At 49.0% G+C, this 21439-nt stretch overlaps 1 protein-coding gene across 12 annotated transcripts in view; it reads left to right on the top strand.

The window, feature by feature from the left end:
• Positions 1 to 21439, top strand: part of LOC100121249 (tyrosine-protein phosphatase Lar) — a 321079-nt gene that overhangs the window by 157150 nt on the left and 142490 nt on the right. For all 12 annotated transcript variants that reach the window (XM_032598649.1, XM_032598645.1, XM_032598644.1 and 9 more), the window contains one exon: positions 812 to 991. In XM_032598649.1, coding sequence (XP_032454540.1) covers positions 910 to 991 — 82 coding nt within the window. In that variant the 5' untranslated portion in view covers positions 812 to 909. The remainder of the gene's footprint in view (positions 1 to 811; positions 992 to 21439) is intronic.

Raw genomic sequence — 21439 nt, 5'->3', positions numbered from 1 at the left:
CGTGTGTGAATAAATCTCGAGAGGCTCGAAGCTCAAGTCGAATGCCGGCCGATGTGCAGTGCGCTACCGAGTCTGGACGCTATCGCTGAGCGATGCAGCAGCGTGGCACAGCCGAGGAGCTGATGACCGGGAACTGAGCGGCCAAGGCGGCTGTGTAACAGTGTGTGTGCTTCGGGGAACGGGAGAGAGAGAATGCGAAAGGCCAAGAGAAAAGCTGGCCGGGCTGAGTGCTCCTAGGGCGGAATATGGGATGGTCGTGGAATCACAGGAAGAAAGAGGGACGCATTCCGATCGCCGTGTGTAAATAATATCCATTATACGCGTCGTCGTCTGAGCAGCACGCTGTACATGTACATACACCGATCTCTCGCTGCAGGAGGATAAAGGAGAAGCGTATTTTTTCTACTCCGGCCTAACACCCCTAGATAGGATACCAGGCGATTTTCAAGAGAAGAGGAAGTTTCTTTTTTTCTGTGCTTAATAGTTCATCGTTGTGCGGACGCCTGCGAGCGTCGTGCATCGCCGTCGTTGTGTTTCCGCGTGTGCGAGAGTTCGAGGCTAATCGCGCGCGGCGTCGTTCGATATCAACCCTTGCCCCCCCCCCCTGGCCAGTATTTTAATAAATATTAAAATACAACCACATCGTCAGGATATCGTTGTTATATTGTTGTTGTTCTTGTTATATTATTCTTGTTGCGAGAGAGAAGAGATATATATCGTTGCACCACTGCCCACCATGTGGGCTCGTCGTCAACCACCAGCAGCAGCAGCACCACCACTGACAGATGTGCCCCCGTTTATGTTTCCGTAGGTAGCTCTCAACAGAGGCGATTTCGAGAGAAAAAAATTGCGAATCCACGACGACTGGTGCCGGGAGTGCTGTGAAAGAGGGGGTGGTGATAAGAAAGAATGAGAGATAGGGCTGTCACTATGACTCCCATCTTCCTTGTTCTGTTGGTGGTGATCGACCCTCTAATCGCGCAGGATAGTGGTGAGTAAAATATACAACACACAAAAAGCTTGAAAAAGACACTGGCTCGTGCCGCTGGACAATAAGTGATATAATGACATACGTACGTTGTACAACGTACTGGAGCTCTTTCTCGTGGACAGTAATGATAAAGAAGGAAAGAGCTCGCGAAAATTTGCGTTTCTCTCTTTGTGGACTGTGCTCTATTTTTCACGAAAATAATTGCGCACGACTGCGGCTGCGGGCAAATGTGCCGGCCGATAATCACGAGACGCGATTACAGTGTTTTCAGCTGAAATTTTTAGTGTACCGGGAAGTTACGACAGCCGCACACTTACACCCGCGCACCCATTTCGCGACGTTTTAAGTAATTACGCAACGCCGAGCGCGAGTCGCGTATCCTTTTACCGAAAAAACGAGTGAAAAGAAATCGCGCGCACCGAGGCTCTTTCGCTGCCTGCCCTGCGGGGGAAATTATCAAGATTAATTCGGCGCGAAAACGCGGGATATTTTGAAAATTCAATTAATCACCGCGAGCGCGGTCGCTTTAAAATTCTAATTTCGCGCGAGAGAGAGTAAGTGCGCTCCGCAGCAAATATACAGCGATCGATTGGCGCTGGTCTTTCAGGTCAACGTTCTTAACGTCGCGCTCCCGTTAAACGCCATATACTTCTGATCTCCGAAGCGGCTTTTCCAAATATATATATATATATATATATATATATAAGTAAAATAAATGTTTCTCCCGAGCTACTCGCCTCGGAGAGAGAGATCGCGGAAAAATAGCTGATTGTAATGCCTCATAAAATACTGGCAAAGCCGATTACCTCGCGCGGAATAAAGAACCTCGTCGAATTTCTATTTTCGATTTATATACATGTCACACACGCGCCTCTCGACTCTCTGCACTCTTACTTGGAAATCCACTCGCGAATAATTAATTTTCCGATATCGAAAAATCTAGCGAGCTTTTCTCTCCGAAGCGATGAAACAGCGTTGAATCAGCCATTAAAACGGCATTCACTAGCGTACAATACGCGAACTCGAAAAAAAAATAAATAACGCGAAATCCATCATTACCGCCGTTTGAAAAGCGCGTTTTTGACTACTGCCTCAAATCATCGATTCCCAGCGCGCTTATTAGAGGCCAGGCAGTAGAGTAGGAAAAAGCACGTCGAGAGAGAAATACGCGCAATCGCGCGAAAGTAAAAGAAAGCCGATCAAGCACGGCCAGGGTCATTAAGCCGCCTCGACGCGGCGCGTAGGAGTAAAGAGAGAAAAGGCGCGGTAGCAGCAGTTGTTTTTGTTTTCCGCTTTTGAAAGCACTTGCGTACACCGCTAGCGCACACTGATAGGCCTCGCCGCGAAGCCCTATGTAGCCGCTAATGGATCGCGAGAGAATTCGTAAGCCGCAAACTCATCCGCGTATGTGCGCGCCCGTATTGTGTTTCGAATGTGGACGCGCGAGAGAGAACTTTCTGCTACGAGGCGTGCGGGCGTACGCGCGTGGTGTGATTTATGTCAGGGTCGCTCTCGACGAGTCCCTCTTTTTTTTTCACCGGGTTTTTTCGCGAGCTTTTAAACGCATCGTTTATGCCTTTGCTTTTGAACGCGTGTGTGTAATGTGTATACGTAATCTCGATTAGATTTTTCTCGACGCTGATAGTATGACACGCAAAAAAGGAAAGAGGAGAAACGGACGCGAGACACAATATGCGCGCGCGACGTTCTCTCTCTCTCTCTCTCTCTCTCTCTCTCTCTCTCTTCGCGTTCGAGATACGAGCAATAAAGGGCGCGTCGTATAAGCCGGCACCACAAGGTGTACGCTACGATCACCCTCGTCTACAGGTATACAGCACACACACGCACACATACACAAACAGCTCTTCTTGCTCGGGTGTTTCTCGGTCTGGTATACGTAAACCGTATGTCGAGAGAGCGAGAGAGAGAGAGAGAGAGAGAGAGAGAGAGAGAGAGCCGGACGCTCTTTCTCTCGGGTCTGACAGTAATTGTTTGGCCAGCGCGGTGGCTCCGGTCTTATGCTGATTTGCCGAAACAGGAATACTCGAGCGATAAGAAAGAGCGCGGAATTCAATTTCGGGACTAAAATCAACATTTGCCCAGTTATTGTATCATAACGCTGAAAATACACACAAACCCAGTAGGCGATCCAGAGAAAGAGAACAGCGATGCCGCTCGAACGCGCGGCCGCTTGTTTGTTTGTTTTTTTCACAAGCGCGTGCGTCGCGCTTAATTTTACGAGTTCGATCAACGCGACGCTCGATAAATCTGGGCGCTGGCAGTATCGCGCGCGCGCGCATCGCGAAATTCAACTCGTAAAACCGAGCGCGCCTAGCTTTATATCTTTCGCCTCCCGTGATTATCGCCGAGCCACAAACACCCCCGCCGGCACAGTCTGTGCGCTAAAGAGACACTCTGATGCGCGACAGGCGCACGCGGGTATGAACATAGCGCGATGCGTGCGCCAATGGTGTGATGTATACATCGACGGAATCGTGCACTACTCGTTTAATATGGACGCTAAGGAGACGCCAGTCACACAGACACACACCGTGAGAGTCGAAACTACTGCGTGCTGCCCGTGTATGAAAGAAAAATACACGAGTGTATGATATAATATATAAGCCGATAAATTCTGCCCCGCTTATTTTACAAGCTTGGCTTACGCAAATACCCGCCCTATGTATTTATGCGCGAGAGAGGGCAGAGGGAGAAAGCTGCGCCGGCCGCAGAGACTCTATCTCTCGCTCGCGCATATAACGCTTTGTTCCCTGCCAAGTCCCGGCTATTTTATGTATAAATGGCGTTTACTTTTCATTAAAGTATACGCTTATTCTCCGCGAGATTTTTAGCCGAGGAACTTTTTGGAGTTGGCAACGAGTGCTGCTTGTGATTTTGAATTTTTTTTTCTTCGTTGCAATCTCGTTGCAACTATACATTGCGCGTGACCCTTTTTACACCATTTTCAGGAATCATCGATAGATCGTGCTCAATCAAGGTAACGTACATGTATATCACTATGATCTTTAATTCCGATTTTCTTTTACATATGGAGTATATGTGATGATGTATACAGTTAATTGAAAAGCCCGTGTCCATTGACGAAAGCGCCGCGCGTACAATATCAGGAATATTTTTCTCACTCGAGCGCGACTGATTGATCGCGATCCTCCCTCTGCCGCACGCATCCCTCAGTTCGGTGGCGCTTATCTCATTGGCCCTCTCTCTCTCTCTCTCTCTCTCTCTCTCTCTCTCTCTCTCTCTCTCTCTCTCTCTCGCGTAATTTCGGAGAAAGCTTTTCTGCCGATAGTATAGGCGACTACGCCGGCAACATTAGCCCCAATAATTCGCGCGGTCGGACCTAATCCACAGCCGTGCGCTGGCGCAAGCCTCTATATGTGCCTGTATGTATATATGTATATACATAGAGGGTAACGCGATGGTAGCTTTGCGCTGACTCCGTAATGAAAATGATGTATACCGGGCAATGTCAGTCTATTAATTATGGCGCGCGACATAATCCTAATTTGACTGTTCATAGGCGAAAACGCGCTCGATGGATTTCGATGCCGCGCGCTGTCGCTCTCGAGATTTTGCGCGTTATATTGTGTGCGCTTTGCGTCCTACTCGATGCGATTGATGCGTTTATGCATCTATATACATGTAGCGGACTCATCTCGCTGTGTGGATTTTCGCTTGAATTAGCGAGATTCTCCAGGAGCGCGCGTGTATTATATACATCGAAAATCGATCGAATCAGCAAGTTGTGGCCAGTGCTAGTGTTATACCGCACGCGGCTCTCTCTATCTCTCTCTCCCCCTTTTTCTCGCGTCCGATTTCGAACGCGCCGACGTAATGCTTGACTCCCTGTGACACGTTTCCGGACGAACAATTTCGAATCACATGTCACAAAGCTCACGCGCGTGTCTACGCTCTCCTCCTTGCCCGAGTAAAAGTCGAAGCGTATCATCATTATATCCGTCGGTCCTCTCTCGCTCTCAACGTATCTTTAATTTTCTTTTGAGCGATTTCCTATACTGTAATTATAAAAACGCCTACCGCAAAGTTTTCTCCGCTCAACATACGCTCGAAAAGTCGGTTCATATACTCCAGGGCGCGCTTTATCTCGCTAATGCGTATGTGAGCTTTCGAAAAATACTTCTACCCTCCGCGCGCGCGCGCTGTAGTCGCACAGCAGCCGCAACTACAGCGTCCGCCTCCATAAAGTTCGGTCATATATTTGCCATTAAACGCGAAGCATATTTTGAACGAACATCTCTCGCTCGGCTCGTGTTCGCGTATAAAATACGAAGAGAGAGAGAGAGAGAGGAGGGGGAGAGAGAGCGAGAGAACGAGCAGGGGCTCAGTAGAACGAGAAAGAGAGTCGAGGGAAAAAATGTAATCCGATGCTGCTGCGCGCAGTGCAGTTGTTCTGTTGTTTTCGGAAAATTCTAGTATGTGATAATTAATGTTTTTGCCGCGTGTGTGAAGTGCGCAGTCGTTCTGTTTGTTAATATTTACGTTTGAAATATTATGTTATGATTAAAGTTTCTTTCTCTCACGGCGAGTTTATTAAATTCGACGCTAGACGTCGGGTAATTAAGTGTGCATAATTACATGCGAGCCGGTCATTTAATTAATCAACTCGACGATGCGATAACCGATCGGCGAAAACGTTACAGTACGATTTGACAAAGTATCATGATGCTCCTTTTTGCTGTGTTCTGTAATTGTCGATCGATTACTTCGAGATAAAACTTTATCTAATTAAAATTTCTTTTGCCAACATGATTCACACGGACTACTTTGCAGGACAATTGTAATTAAATTTTTTTTTTTTAAAGCAGCGCCACAACTCTGCTGTAATCCTTTCCGAACCGTCGCCCCGTTTTATTTTTTACATCGCAAAATTGAGACGAAGCGGCGCCGGGGAGCGAGAGAAATGAGCTGCAGAAGAGACTGCATTTCTTACCGACGCCTAATCCAACGTCTCTCGGCTGCCAACTGGCAGATAAAGTGAGCTGGCCGGTCTTCTCTAAATGAAAACTTTCGTATGATTTACTCGCTCGCACGCTGCCGTTCCCGGGTATAAATCGCGCACGCGCATATACACACGGAGCTGGAAGATTTCCCCTGGCAAAAACCGCCTGCCGCAGTCGAACAACGAAAGGGGAATCTTCGGTTATCTTGTCGTGTTCGGCGATAGCAGAAAGATGTATCTCTAGCTTGTATTTATAACACCGGCGCGAAAACTTCCCCTCCCGGTTTAATCACCCCCTGCGACCTTTTCCGATATTCCGTCTATACACTTTCCAAGTTCATCGGCGTAAACTATACACACTGCACCAGGGCCAAGTAGTGCGAGTCGAGCTCGCGCCAGACATTCTTGCGGTCCGGCGAGCGCCAGGCGCCTATATGTAAGACGCGCGCGCAACGTGCCTGGCCGTAAAATAAAAAGTTACTCGCATTTTACGAGCTTCCCGCACCTTTACGCTCTCGACTTCCTTCTCTCTCCTTCTTATTTTCATCGTTCCGAAGTCGTCGGACATCGGCCGCGGATGTATTCTGCGAAGCTAATTTCGAATCGCGCGACTACATCCCTCTCTCTTCGGTCGGATTTGTCCCCGACGCGCAAGACACAACTTTGATTCGAGCGTCAACTTCCCCCGCGAGCTTCGACGCTTTTTCCCGCGCATTATCCTGGCGTGCAGCTTCGAAAATTGACTCGGTGTGGATCAGCGATTTTCCGGGGACTTTGCCCGACGATAATCTCGATGCCTGCCGCCGCGGTAATGAGCTTATTTGTATAGGACGGCGAGATAATGTTATGAGGCGCGCGCCTGTCTCCCGAACGCGACGTCTGTCATTGTGTAAAGACGAGCCAGTCAAACCAAACCAGAGCGACGGCGAACGGAATGAGAGAGGGAGATAGAGGGATACAGGGGGATGCAATTTATAGGCGGTCAAAGTGCAGTTCGCTGTTCCGACTGACTGGTCCCTCATCAGACATTCACCCTTGCGCCGGCGCTCGTCCGTAATTGACGTATAGCTTTCGCTCCTACTTACACACGAGCGGACGCGTACACATACACGCATCAGCATAGGTGTATACGCGGGTAGAGAAAGGCGGCAGCAGTAGTAGGGCATATGGGAGGGAGGAGGTTACGGGACCGGCATAAAAAGCCGCCTTCGACGTCTCTTTTCCTACGAATTTACGTCAATCATTCGCCTTTTATCGGCTCCCGCTCCCTCCCCAAATTAATCACGTCCGTTCGTTATCTTCCGGCAAAAATTACGCATTCTCTTTTCCGGCTCTCGATTCGTTCGTCAGACCATGTGTATGTGTGTGTGTTTGGCGAAATACATCCGCGAAATTTTCGGCCGAGCCCGCGCTATGAAATTTATGATGGATCGTCTCCCAGTGACTGGAGATTCGAGGCGAGTATACACACACACACACACACACACACACAGAGAAGGAAAGTCCATCGGGGCTTTATAAGTCTCTCGAGGGGTCGTGGCAGCTGCTCGGCCGTGTTAATGAAAAAATTCCGGCAGTCGATCGCCGCCGCGCGACGGCCATCGCGAAGGAATCCGGAAAAGCTTTCGCTTCACTGTGTACATTATTCAGAGCCGTGTACGCGAATTCGCCGTCACCCGGAACACGCATCGTCTCGTGAAAACAATGAGCGGATCATCGCTGGAAAATAATATCACGACGACGTCGGTTGGTCGGTCTGTATACCTAAGAAGCTTATCCTCCTTTCCGCGCTCGGACAACAGCGAGCAGAGCGAGAGCAGGCCACAATCCAAGTTGGATTATCCAACGGCGGCGGCAGCGGCGGCAGCGACGCCGGCGCTCCGCGGCACAATAACCGAGTTGCGACGATTACGCGCAAGCGCGAGGGATAACGCAAACAAAGCCTCAATTATCGCGCTATTAGCGGAACAAAGCCAGCTGCCGTTGCTGATGCTGCAGGTATATTTTTAATCCAACCCGGCCATTGATCCTGTGTACCCGATGCGCATATAGCTATACAGGAGATTACTTATCGATTGCTATTATAATGATCTCTCAGAATTGCCACTATAGACGTGTATATCGTATAAACACGTACACAGCAGCAGCAGCGCACTCCCATCTCGCCGCGCGATTACCGATATTCGGAAAAGGATCAGTAGAGAGCGGGATCGGGCTGTAATTTGCGATAACCGCTCGATGCAATATTTGGACGGCTTCTTACGCTCTCTCGCTCTCTCTCTCCCTCTCTCTCTCTCTCTCTCTCTCTCTCTCTATCTCGGGCTACTCTTTCGCGATAATAATATTCCGAGAGCCGCCGCGCAAAATGATGGCGACGCTCGAGAGAGAAGCTTTCAGCTCAAGGTCTTGTAATTTTTAGCCGCAGCTTAGCACACCGCGGGATTACTATTTTTATTATTTCTCGAGGCTGTTAGCGAATCACGCTGGGTCGGAATATTTCCCGCGTTATTCCACATACGCTCGGCTCTCTCGGGCAGAGAGAAAGAACGAGCGAATATTTTTCTCTCTCTCCCCGGCTTTTTAATAAAAGCCGCTCGAAAAGAGAAAGCACGCTCTCTCGGGAGGAAAAGCGAATCGGCTGCGCGTCTTATCGCGCGTTGGTGGCCTCTCTGAAAAATCGATGACTTTAAACGAGGATTTCGCCGCGGCGCATTTGCATAAAATGAGCGAGAGAGGAGAGCGAAAATCAGCCGCACTCTCGCTGACCCGCCGTACACCGCGCAGTTTTCTCTCTGCGCGTTTTCAATTTGAATCTCGCGAATATTTTTCCGCTCGATATGTGTGTTTATACGCGCGCGCTCCTTTCCTCGGCTGCAGCTCCTCTGAGTTCTGACGAATTTTCGCACTCGCGCGTCGAAGCGGTAGTGGAGGAGAGGGAGAACGATAAAAAGAGCGTTTAACCTTCCTCTCACGGGACGGACTCAAAGGGATCAGGCGTTGATATAACGGAGCGAGAGCGAGAGGCGAGAAAAATCATCGGCCGCGATTAAAGTTTCAATTACCAGCGGCAGCAGCAGCTTACTTCAAAGCATCCTGGCTCGGCGTCTTTTAAAAACTAATCGCCTTGTGTCTCGCGCAGCGACAAAAACTCCCTCAAAGCCTCGTTATATACGAAGTTAAAAAAGGAGAAGAGACATAACGCTCTTTAATAAACTGCTATTCCGCGTCATAACTGTGCGTGTGCGGGCGGATAAAACAGCTAAAACGCTTTACAGCGCCGCGACGGACGAAGACGCATCGCCGGCGAGAAGGAGTCCGTAAATTAAGCAGCGTATAAGCGCATCGCGGCGATAAGGCGAGAGAGAGAGAGAGAGAGAGAGAGAGAGAGAGAGAGAGAGAGAGAGAGAGAGAGAGAGAGAGAGCGGCTAAAGAACAAAGAAAACTCGCGCGCCGGGAGTTTTCCTTATCCCGGACTCTTATAAATCTCGGCGGCGCGGCGAGTCGCTCTCGGAAAATAATAAAGCGAGAGCCGTATCTTCGTATCAGGCTAGCTGTGCAGGGGAATACAAAATTTGTCCTAATCGGCTGTCAACGTAATTTATCGGACTTTTCGCGAGAGATTCCCTCCGCGCGCGTAGTGTTATCTCTCACTCTCTGAGAGAAGGTAAAAAGTGCGAGAGAGAGAAAAGTTATACGCTCCCGCTGACCCTCGGCTGTGGGGCTACTTCATTCCTCCCCTGGATTTTCCCACTTCAGCGGTCCCTTTTTGCCCGGCCGCCGTCCTCTTTTCGGCCGAGCTCACTTTGCTATCTTAACAGCCCATCTACATTGTCTCGGCTCCAATTCACCCGTTCTCTCTCTCGCTGGCTTTCTCTCGAGCTCGAATTTATCAGGAACTTAAACAATGTGTTTCTTCTTTTCGCGAGGGGAAGAGAGAACACACACACGCGGACCGGATCTGCACTCGCTTTTTCTTTCAGCGACAGGCTTTAAGAGAACGACCCACGGTTTGTTGTTTTTGCCGGGGATTTGCCCGAAGAGTGCGACTTTTCGGCGCGATGTGCGATAAAACGAGTGACTTGTAGTTTTTTTTTTGCTCGATTTTCCGGAAAACGAAGCAGCGCATCTCTCCGCGTAATTAACGCTCTCATCATCATCATCATCATCCCCGAGAAAGCTCGCAACTCATCGCACTCCCAAAATCGGCATTCGCGGAATATACGCATATCGCCTCGGTGCGTCGGCTCGTACGAGAAAGAGAGAAAAAAGGGCCGCCGGCGCGTTATCGAGCATTAGAAAAAAGAGAAAGACGAATAGCCCGCATCCATTCATAAGCCATCATCGAATCGACTCATAGAATTTTCGCCCGTGCTCTCTATATATACATGAACTCGGCGCAGCACTTTTTGCCGGAACTCCCATCCCTTATGCCGTGTATAAGCCACCCCCGCAGTTCATGACAAATGATCGAAGCTTCGCTCTGCCTTTTCCCTCTCCTCTGCTTCATCCCTCTCTCTCTCTCTCTCTCTCTCTCTCTCTCTCTCTCTCTCTCTCTCTCTCTCTCTCTCTCTCTCTATCACTCTCTCGGGAGAGAGCGGTCGATCGAGAGAGAGAGAGAGAGTTTCAAAGTGCGCGCGGGGCGCAGATTAAAATATAGATTTTATTGTTTCTGGTTGACGCGCTCGCGCGCGCGGCCGGGCAATTTATACCGGGCTGTTAGTCATATCGGCCGCGAGGCGCGCGTATGCCAATAACAATTCATTCTCGATTTGGATTTTATGAGTCATTCGATAAGAATTACCATCACGATGAGGCTTGTGTTCCCCCCGACAGAGGGAGGGGGACAGGGGAGAAAAAACAAAAACGATCGTATTTTTTACGACGCACGCTCGGCTCTCCAAATTAAAATCGCCCCGGTAATTACGCGATGCAACAACGCTTCGTTAGCGCGAATTTCGAATCTCGCGACAGAAGTGCAGGAACGGTGGTGTCCCACGGGAGGCTACATACAGCCCACAGCCGCGTCGCTCTTTCACCTATCCGCTTTCTTCCGATATTTCTTCTTTTCGCCGCGCGCGGAATACTCTCTCTACAGTCGCGCTTTTGCCTCGCTCGCTCGTAATAAACGCGCTTTCACAGCTCTCTCTCGCGCGCGATGGAATTTACGCGCGACGAAGCAATTTTGATTTTCCCTATGCGACGCTCGCGTTGTTAAAATCTTACATCGTAGTGTTTTTTCGGATATTCCTTGAATTCGGGGTTGTACATGTGTGTAACAAAAAATCCCAGTTGTTCGAACTGCGATCGAATTTCGCGGATGCTTGCAAAAAATCGTCGATTCGAAGATTCTCCTTTGCTGGAATTAACGAAATAAACGAAATAAACCGGCTTATATACAGAGGAGCCTTTCAGCGAACGCAACACTGCTCGCGTATCACACACACACTCTCACACTGCAGCGAGCTGGAAAGTCGCGCACGCAAGCCTTATTCGAATAATATCGCGTGCCGAGAAGTACAGCGTTTGCGTCTCGGCTTTCAACTCGCCTTTTGGCTGCAGGTGTGTACAACGGCACACACGCACACAGGTGTATAAGGGTGCAGCGCACGAGGGCGTTTAGACGACACACACACGTACGCATATAACGAGACGACGAAGATGAAAGCAGCCGTTTGAGGCAGAGAGCTCGGAGCCGTCCTGAATTATGCCGCCTAATGCAATCGCTTTGCGTTGTGTCGAGGCGCCCGCGTAGACGCTCCCGGCTATTAATGAGGCCAATAAGCAGCGATTTCGCGTCAAAAGCGCCGCCGAGTGGCCTTACACTGCTCGAGCTTGCGAGCGCGAAGCTTCTTGCGTAATGTTCACCGTTGTAACGTCACTGTGCAGCGCTTGTGCTCGATAACGAGGAGGATGTCGTACATGTAATACGCGCTGCCCAAGGGAATATGCTTGTGAGTTTTTATACTGAGCTGGCTTGCTTTCGATACATTATGCCACACACACATCGCGCTGAATACGTTTAAATCGCGTCGTGCGCGAATTACAAACTTCGTAAATAGCTTATTGCGACCTTTACGAGCTTCGCCATAAACTTATCCGGAGCTAGTATATAGCATAGTCCATATATATCCCGGGCAGTTTCCCCGAATGCGTAACTAGACTCGATAGCCCTCGACTAAGTTTTTTATGAAAACGAAAAAAGCCGGCGGTCTACACCCTCCCATGTATGCGATACTGCGGCTAATGCTGCCATTATAATAATATATGAGTCATCGGTGTCGCATCTACGTCTCCTCTCGCTCTCTTCGTCCCTCGTGCGCTAATCAAAACTGATGCTCTCGTATATCCGAGAGAAGCACACTGAGAAAAATTTGATAGTAGAAATTACTATTTGGGATAGTAATTTTTACTGCTTTTTATAATAAATTAGTAACAGACTTTTAAGATATTAGATTTTACTATCCAATGATAGTAATTTTTGATGAAATCGAATTTTTAAAAATTTAATTTCAATTTCGCTTAGTTCTATATTTTACACCTCTTAGGTACTTCGCGCTATTATTACTTTATTATTTATTATTTTTATTGATTATTATTATAATAGAAAGAAAAAAAAATTAAATTCAAACCTTACCGACTGAGAATATTATAATTTTTCCCACATTTAATAGTATATTTTACCATCTTAGGTAATAAAAATTAAAAAATTAAGTTTTTTGAAAGCCGTAACAATTTTTACTATCTGAGATAGTAAAACTTAATATCTCTTATAGTGAATTTTACTATAAAAGATAGTAACAATTACTAGCTTCCGAGTCTGTTACCAAATTATTATCCGAGATAGTAATTTTTACTGTCAAATTTTTCTCAGTGCAACGAGGAAACGCGTGCGGTATACGCTCTAGGTGAGATAATTCAAGGATGACTATATCGCGGCATTGTTTCGAAGCTTTGAAATTTTTCCAACCTCGTCCCAGGGCCACTTGAGTCTTTGTCGCTTATTCTTTTCTTCCCTCCTCGATATTCCGCTTTCTTTATCCAGCAGCGCTGGTAATCACGGCCCAACCTTCCCCCTTTCTCTGAAACTCTCGCTTTGATCCGGCAAAGAAGCCTCTCGAATCAAAATGTTTAATGGTTATCTTCAGAGATTTTGCTTGTATATCAAGTTCGTTCCCAGTTTGAGTAATGTAAGTAGTGTGCGAAACGCATCATCATCAGATTCCTCGAATCATCGTGATTCGTTAGCAATCGAAACAATAAAGTTCGTTAATTCCAACGTTATCTTGCACTCTCATTCTCGGTATCGGATTTATTTCCACGTTCGCGTATACAACACTCTCTCTCTCTCGAACTTACGCAATACTGACTGAAATTCCTTGAATTCAACTACAAATACCCGTCGAAATTTCGAACAGCGTTTCATCAGTTTCAGTGGCTAGAGAAGAGAGAACCTACGCACTATACGTACTCGGTATGCCCAAACCCCGTTGCAAGCTCATCGTATACTAAATCCATCCGTTCGAAGCAGCTATACGATCCTCATTACAGCGCGATTCAACGCCCGACGACCCGATTTTTTTCCTTTCACTCTCCCGCGGTTTCTTTCTCTAAAGCTGCTGGCTCCGCAGCGCTTCATGCGTTCCAGGATCCGCGCAAACAAACTCTCGCAGAGCAATAGTCCGGCAGTAGCAGCAGCAGGCGCGCATACGTTATTTGGCGTCGTTCCAACTGCGCAGCCATGCCAAACGCGTTGGATACACACCTTCCACTCGCGGCATGCTAACGTGTGCACGAACCTGCGTTTCCGTTTTTTTTCCTCCGCGCGCACTGCACACTCACATAGAGAAAGCTCGAGCCGTACAGCTGCCTTTTTTCCTTCGCCGCCGCATCTCGCTCAAGTTTTTCCCTCCGAGTCATCCGCTCTGCGCTGAAATTGACTCTTCAGTCGCCTGAGCCGCCAGCGTTACGTGTACACGATGAAAAGAAGACTCCACGAGGTATATACCGGGTAAAACTATAGACGCAATCGGGGACACGCGACGCGTACAGCCGCTCTGTTTATTCGCCGGCCTATGCAAATGATCCGAGTCGGTTCGATTTTGGCAGCGAGGTCAGTCTCCGCAAAGATTAGACTCCGATGGAGCGCGAACATGGGCGTCGGATCTTTAATGGACTGGGCAAACAAATGAGTTTGCGAGAACTGCGTGCTGCGCGCGTACCTCGACGAAAAACGGCTGAAATAATTCAGGCACTACTGCGAGCGTGCATATTTTTGCCTCTCGGCCGCGCGCGCGAGAGGCTGATCGTCCGGCACAAATCCGATCTCCAGCGCCGCGCGCGCGTTACTTTGAATTTTTCATCCGCGAGAGGGATTGCTTTTCAGCCGGCTCTTTTTTTTTATTTCCCTCTCGCTGTCTGCGGAATATTCAATTTTGACGCCGGAAAGAAGCGAATTTCATTAACGAGATTAAAGAGCGGAAATACAGGCAGGTGTATAAAATCGTTGCTGACGAGTCAGCGCGCGGCCGTTAAAATTCGTCGCGCGCGCGTTTTATTGCGCGCGCTTATATTTATTTCGAACGCTGAGCTCTATGCTGCCGCGCGGCAAAACAGGCGCGGCCTTGATTAACGAAGCGACTTTCGTTTTAACTAGCAGAAAAAATGCCCAGTCGCGGCTCTTTAAAACGCGGGCACATACTCGAAAAAAAGCTTTCTTTGTCAATGTGCACATATACGTAGACGTGCGCTGCTCTACTGGTATTAAAATTCTTTCGCTTACACACTGCCGTCGATCTCTCGAGCGCTGGCTGACTTTGTTGTACGCGTTGAGTAATTTAACGAAGTAACGCTCGTGCGGCTCGTGTTTGTTGCGTGAAAACGTTGCGCGAATGCGAGGAACAACACTGCTTTGTTTTCTTTTTTTTTTGTATTGTTTTGCCACACATAAAGACGCGATTAATTCTCGCTCGCGCACACTACAGGAGAGATCTCGTTCGAAGTAAAACCGGTTTAATTTTTTGCCCCCATCGTGTTCGGCTCTCAATTTTTCGCGCCGCGTCATCAGCCCAGTCGCGGCGGCTGCGGTGCGATTATAGGTTTTAATTAAAAATTCAATTACGGCTAAATTACGACTAAAGGATTTGGCCGAGCCGGACGAGGCGAAATCCTTTAAGCGCGCAAAAACGGAAACCTAAAATTAATCTGGATCTACCGCAACGGATGTGCCTCTCTCTCTCTCTCTCTCTCTCTCTCTCTCTCTCTCTCTCTCGGGCAAGTTGAAACGGGAAGCAGCAGCAGCGGAGGCATATATGGGATTCGGGACTGAACTTAGTTCCAGCTACTTTGCCTGATTTCGCGAAGCTTCCCTCCCCTACCCCACCGGTAATAATTAACCGCGAAATACGATTTGATGCTTAGGCCGAGATAGCGACAGTCCCATTGGCGAGATAATTAATGGGAAGATAGATCGAGGCGGGATTCTATTTCCCCTTTCCCGCGCGCATGCAAGCATTATAATCTTATATAGCCGGCTCGGCATGTTAAATTAATCCAGGTTTATGTACACGGGATAGTGTGTTTTTCGAATCGAGATCAACTAGAGAGAGAAAAACAAATTCGTTATGCGCGCTGACGTTCGCTCGAGGAAATTTGCACACGTCAACGCTCTCTCTCCCTCCCGGCGTCGCCGAACTCAAGATTGAAGAGGTTAACTTCATAGCGGATCAATTTCCTCGGCTCGTTTCCCGCGTACGGCTCTCGATTTCCATCGAGCGCACTTTTCTTCGTTCCGCCTTCCCATCAGACGCACACGGCGATTACGTTTTCTCGCGAATAGTTCGCGCAAGCTCTTGTCTCCGTCCTACTTTCTTCTCTTCAGTCTCACAGAGACTGCACGCACGTGGGCGAATTCCAGCGGCCCTCGCCGCCGCCGCGGCGACGATAAATTCTCCCTCCATTTATACTCCCCCCGACGGCTGCGAAAGAAAGGGCGGCTCGTTATGACAAAGCAAAACGATCATATTCGCCCTCCTCCTCTCTCTCTCTCTCTCTCTCTCTCTGCCCTGTTCGTGCGCAGAGAGAGAAAGCTGCACGTAGTTCGTTTCTTCGAGCGCACGAACGGCGTGTGCTATAAGGACGCCAATTTCGGTGCGCGCGCGCGCAGGAGCTGCCGCCTGGTGAGATTGCATCGAGCGGCGAACTGTCGAGCTAATGACCGGGCAGTATTGAAACTGCGCTGCTGCCGCTGCTACTGCAGGTTGTTCCGGTAACAGCAAGGGCGCAGCTCAACTATATTGGAATAACGCGCGCGCGAGCGAGCGGCCGGCTGTTTCTACCGCCGTAACAATTATATGCCTCTCGCTATGTAATACCTATTCCCTCCGCGCGTACACACATACACACGCTCGAGCGTTTCTTCTTTCTTTTTGCACTCGGCCGATCGATTTTACAAATTAACGCGCCGAAGACGGTTATGGGAACGGCTTTTAATTTCCACTGAAGCGTTTTTAGTAAACAGTTCTCGCGCGCTTAAATCTGACTGAACGTCGACTCACAAAAAAAAAACGAGATCACGGAACGAGTGTATACAGAGATCGACTTTCTCTCTCGCGGCTCTCGTGTATGTGTAAATGTTTACACGCGTGGCTTTCATTAAGTGACCGTGCGTCGAGCGTCAAAGCTCGGGAGAGCATAGAGGGGGTCGATATTGGAAAAGCTCGCGCGCGCGGAGAGACGAAACAATGCTTTCCTATACTACTCGCTCCCTCCCTCTCCGTGTGTACACTACAAGCGTTTTAATAGTATCAAACTTCCGGCGCGGGATTTTTTCCTCTTCCCCCCCTACCCCGATGCCTCGTCGCGATTAAAGACTAGTAATAAGAGCCGCGCCAAAGTGTACGTCTCTTACTCTACGTGTGTGCGTATACGTGCTTTTTGATAAGGCCCCTTAAATTACGTCCGATTATACACAGCGGAGAGAGAAAAAAAGACCGTGTATGTGTGTGTGCTTTTTTCTCTCCTAGCTGGTGTACGGACATACGCACGAAATTATGCCACATGTTCATGAATATTTATGAAGCTGGTGGCGGCGGCACGCTCGCGTGCAGGGCGATGCGCGCGGCCAAAAGAAGCCAGCGAGCGCGCGGTTTTTCGTGAAAAAGCGTAAAACGAACCGGAGTGAAAGTAGTTTGTTAAATAGTCGAGCGAAGAGGAAGATGTTATCCGCGATTGCTTTCTTTTTCCTACACCGCGATGTACGGCACGTGTGTGCGTCTTGAAAAACGGCGAGTAGTGATGGTCCGTGTGTAGTCAGACGGGTCGCAGAAAATAATTTTTTTTTTTCCGCGAAGATAAGAAACTAGCTGGTACACTCGAGGAGAGAGAGGGAGAGCGTATTCAATTACCGGTCGGTTAGCGGGGCGCAGCTCTTGCGTCCCCCGACGTATAATTAATCCGCGCGCGGAGGCGCGATAAAAGGTTAATTTTCCGGGACGCGCGGGCGGTATATCTATCTGTCCCCGAGTTTATTAGGCCGTCTCTTCGCGTTTATCTCGCCGCTGCTCTCTTGAATTAATTTCTTTTATCGCCTGCGTGGGTATACATGTATATATCTGTATTATATTTTTCGCTTTTTTTTATCTTGTCGCTCTCCTGCGAGCGAAGATGTGGCTACAGAGAGAGTATAGGAGGTCGGTTCTCTCGCCGCCTGTAGCTCATAAATATTCACGATGAAATCTACCCCGTCGATAATAACGTCTGTGGGTGTGTGTGTGTGTGTATACGCGTAGCATCCGATGAGATCCCGACGAGCTACATAGGAAATTGCGGGCCGAGAGCGAGAGAGAGAGAGAGACTCTTACCACCTTGGCGTCTCTCTCGCCTGCATTATCCATCTTCTGGTCGGGAGAGATCTCCGGTCCAACTTTGCCTCGTGTTTGTGTGTTGGCGTTCGCGTATACGCCCTCGGTATCGCTCGAAAAACACCGACCCCGGCGTATTCCCGGATGAATTCCGTTAACTTATTAATTATTTCGAGCCACGCCGGGGTTATACATGCGCGCGCGGGCAAAAGACTTATCGAGCGGTATAATCAAGCGCGTCGAGTATACGTGTGATGCATCGCTGCAGGGCAAACGTAAAATCTTGAAAGAGAAAACGTACGGTATCGAACAAAAGCAGCTCGTCGATTATATGCGGGTCATCTCCCTTTCTCCCCCGTTCCGCGTTATTTCGGCAATCGGCGGATTATTCAGCGCGATAAAGCCGCGAGTAATCGCTTTAAAATAACAATTACACGTCGGCGGAGAGAGTATAGCGATTAATAAAGCTCGAGCGTAAATCTCGCCACCCGTGGAATCCCAATTTCGTACATGTGCAGCCGTTAAATTGCTCGAAGCTTCTTCCCCCTCTCTCTCTCTCTCTTTCTCTCTCGCTCGCTCTCTCTCTCTCTTTCTCTTTCTCTCTCTCTCTCTCTCTCTCTCTCTCTCTATCTCTCTCTCTTTCTCTCTCTCAATTACCGCTTGATTTCACTGGCTCTATATAGAGGGAAGGAGCGAGAGGAGAGTAGATAGAGCGGCGAAGAAGAAAGTCGCGAGTGTCGGGCGTGGCGCGAAAACATTACACCCCGTACGTGATCCTCTTGGAGTAGCGAACGTTTTCCTCGGCCTAAGATTGAGTGCGGCACACACTGGCTTGTACTACACACAGTCCTATGTATGCTTCCGCTGCAACCGTGCGCGAGAGAGGAAAATAGAGGATGGGAGGGGGGAGGTAAATTGGTAAAAATGTCGCCGGGAGAGAACACGAGCGTGCCATTCTTCAGTAGCGCTCGTGTTTTCCGAATCTTTCTCTCCCTCTCACTCTGTCTCCTGGACACTGGCCGATTTTGTTCCATTAGAAGACTGTGCTATAGTAATACAATCAACGCGCGGGCACAAATCGAAGTGTAATTTTTTCGAACTTTATACGAGCCGAAGGAAAAAATTCCGTTAAAAAGTTTTTCCCCGCGCGTAACACGCTTTCGCACTTCTCGTATGGAATTATACTCGCACACACACACACACACTCACAGTTTTCCTTCTCCTCCCCTCCGTGCAATAGGCATCACTAGATTTTGGGTAATGTCAGTCCGAATGAAGAGGCGGGAAATTGAGTGACCGCGGCGGCGCCATCGAGGGGGAAGGCGACCTTCATAAAAGATAAACGAAATCTTGCCACACAGCTAGCGCGCGAGTAGAGCACGCGTTGATTCTCACAGGACGTGACGGCTGCACTTTGCTCGAATCGATCCAATGATCGAGAGCTTTCTCTTGATGACGGCTGTTATGAATTTTTATAACGGAATTACCGGCCTCGGTCGATCGGAAGATATCAGGCCAGACGTTGATTGGCTTGTCGAGTAGGTATCCGTACCGGGCAATACGGTGTGCGTCTGACGAAAATTTAATTTAGAGATGCAGAGAAGAACGTCGATGAATATACATCGTATTTTAAAGCGAATCCGCGAAGGTCTCGGCTCTCAACTTTCTCGATGAATAAAAAAGGAAGCTCCGAGTACGTCGTCGCGTAGAAAGTTGAGGATAAATTTCCCAGGGAGATTCGAGGTTTATAACAAAAACGAAAATCTCGAGGAAAGCAAGTGCTCTTGTTCGACAAAAACACACACACGCACAATGCGACGCGACTCGAGACGTGGAATTACGCACTCGAGAAGGCCAGGGAGATCTCGCCTGGGGACATAATTACACAAGGCGCGAGGAGCTGGGATATATTGTCATGCAGCCCTTGTATTTTTTCTTCTTCTTCCCCTCCCCCAGTCTAATGTATTTGCGCCGCACGCGCGTGTGTGTATACAGCGCTACTTTAGCGGCTGCGAGAACACGTCTAACGAGTTAACCAAGGAGCTAGCCTACGGGCGAGGAAACTTCTCTCCGCCGAGATGAAAGAACATGAATTAGCTCTATATGTAGTCCACGCTCACAAGTACACACACGCGTGTGTATGTGTGAGCATCTCATAGTAGTAAGTTAAAAAGGACCGGAGCTTCTCATACACGTCTAGTCAGCGCGACGAGCAAACGATTAAGTACAAAGTGCAGGTTCGTCTCTCTCTCCTCGCTTCTTTCGCCTCACGGCTCAATGAGCACGTCCTCCTCCCTTTCCCCCTCCCTCGGATAATTTTCGCCGAGTTCACGAAAGTTTGCCCAGGGAAAAGAAAAGGACAGAGAGACGCGCGCCACTGCTGATTCTTCCTCCCCGGCAAACGCCGCCGCTGGAGAGAAGTTCTCGCCGACGCGAGAATCCGTACATCCGGAAAAGAGAGCGAGAGAGAGAGAGAGAGAGATAGAGAGAGAAAGAACGTCCACGGGAAAGTTTAGGATTCGCCCTATAGCCTCGGTATTTCGGCTCTTCTTTCTTCTCGCCCGCTTCTTGTTCGAGCCTCTTCTTCCTTTTGCTACTACTACTTCTTCTTCTTCCTCATACTTTGTTCGGAGGCGCGATGTTCAATCTTGCGATCCCTCCGCGCTCTGATCCCGCACGGCTCTTAATGCGATTATCATCGTTCCCTGCCCCCGAATGTACTTTTGTAAATTTTAATCAAACGCATCATTCCCACCCCAGCAGACACACACGGCACCCATTGTCTCCACCCATACGTGCACACAGGCGGTGATTCCCTATGCGCCGTTAGCGTCAGGCGGCTCATCATATCGGTGAATCGCGGCAGCTGCGTCCTCATTGTTCCTCCTCGCGCTTTTCCCCCACAAATCGGGCCGCGATTCGCACACACGTCCACGCACACAGAGAGAAAGGGAAAGAGCAGCTGCGGAGCGAGGAGGGGCTTAATTAGCGCGAAGTACGTATCGTTTATAGGCGCGCAGGCGTCCGCAGTAATTTGCCGGCCGGCGTATAACGGCCGCGCGAGCGGCGCCATGCCATCCCCCCCTTCCATACTCATAGTATTTACTATGACAGTATAGCGGAGCTAGGCGGTTTTGCGGCTCTCGAGGCCGGTAATGCGACCACCGCCCCTGCACACAGCAAGAAGCTTCGCCCGCGTTGCTTGTTTCTCGTTTTGCCCGCAGCCCGTCGTGTCTTCCCTACCATTTTTTGTCCATTATACAATTGCAACGTAGCGCCGTGGCTTAGTTCCTCTGCCATCCCACCTCTGTGCTTTAATTAGAAAATGAAGTTTTTCGCTATGTACGCGCGCGCCCGCGTCCTCTTTTTATCCGCGCGTCCGACGTGTAATTCCGGCTCTTTTAGCGGCGGATGATTTTCTTTCGAGAGCTCAGCAAAAGAGAGAGAGAGAGAGAGAGAGAGAATCTCTTGTTAGACTGACCCTCCCGGCTCGTGTGTGGCTCTGAAGGGTGCGTGCATATAGCGGAGATGTAAAAAGCGAGTTGGCTTTAATTTCGTTTCTCAAAGAAAATTCAGTCGTACCGCGAAAATTGCGCGCATCGCTGCACA

This window comes from Nasonia vitripennis, chromosome 3, assembly GCF_009193385.2.
Source record: "Nasonia vitripennis strain AsymCx chromosome 3, Nvit_psr_1.1, whole genome shotgun sequence".
NCBI lineage: Eukaryota > Metazoa > Arthropoda > Insecta > Hymenoptera > Pteromalidae > Nasonia > Nasonia vitripennis.
This window is presented reverse-complemented; position numbering and strand designations above follow the sequence as displayed.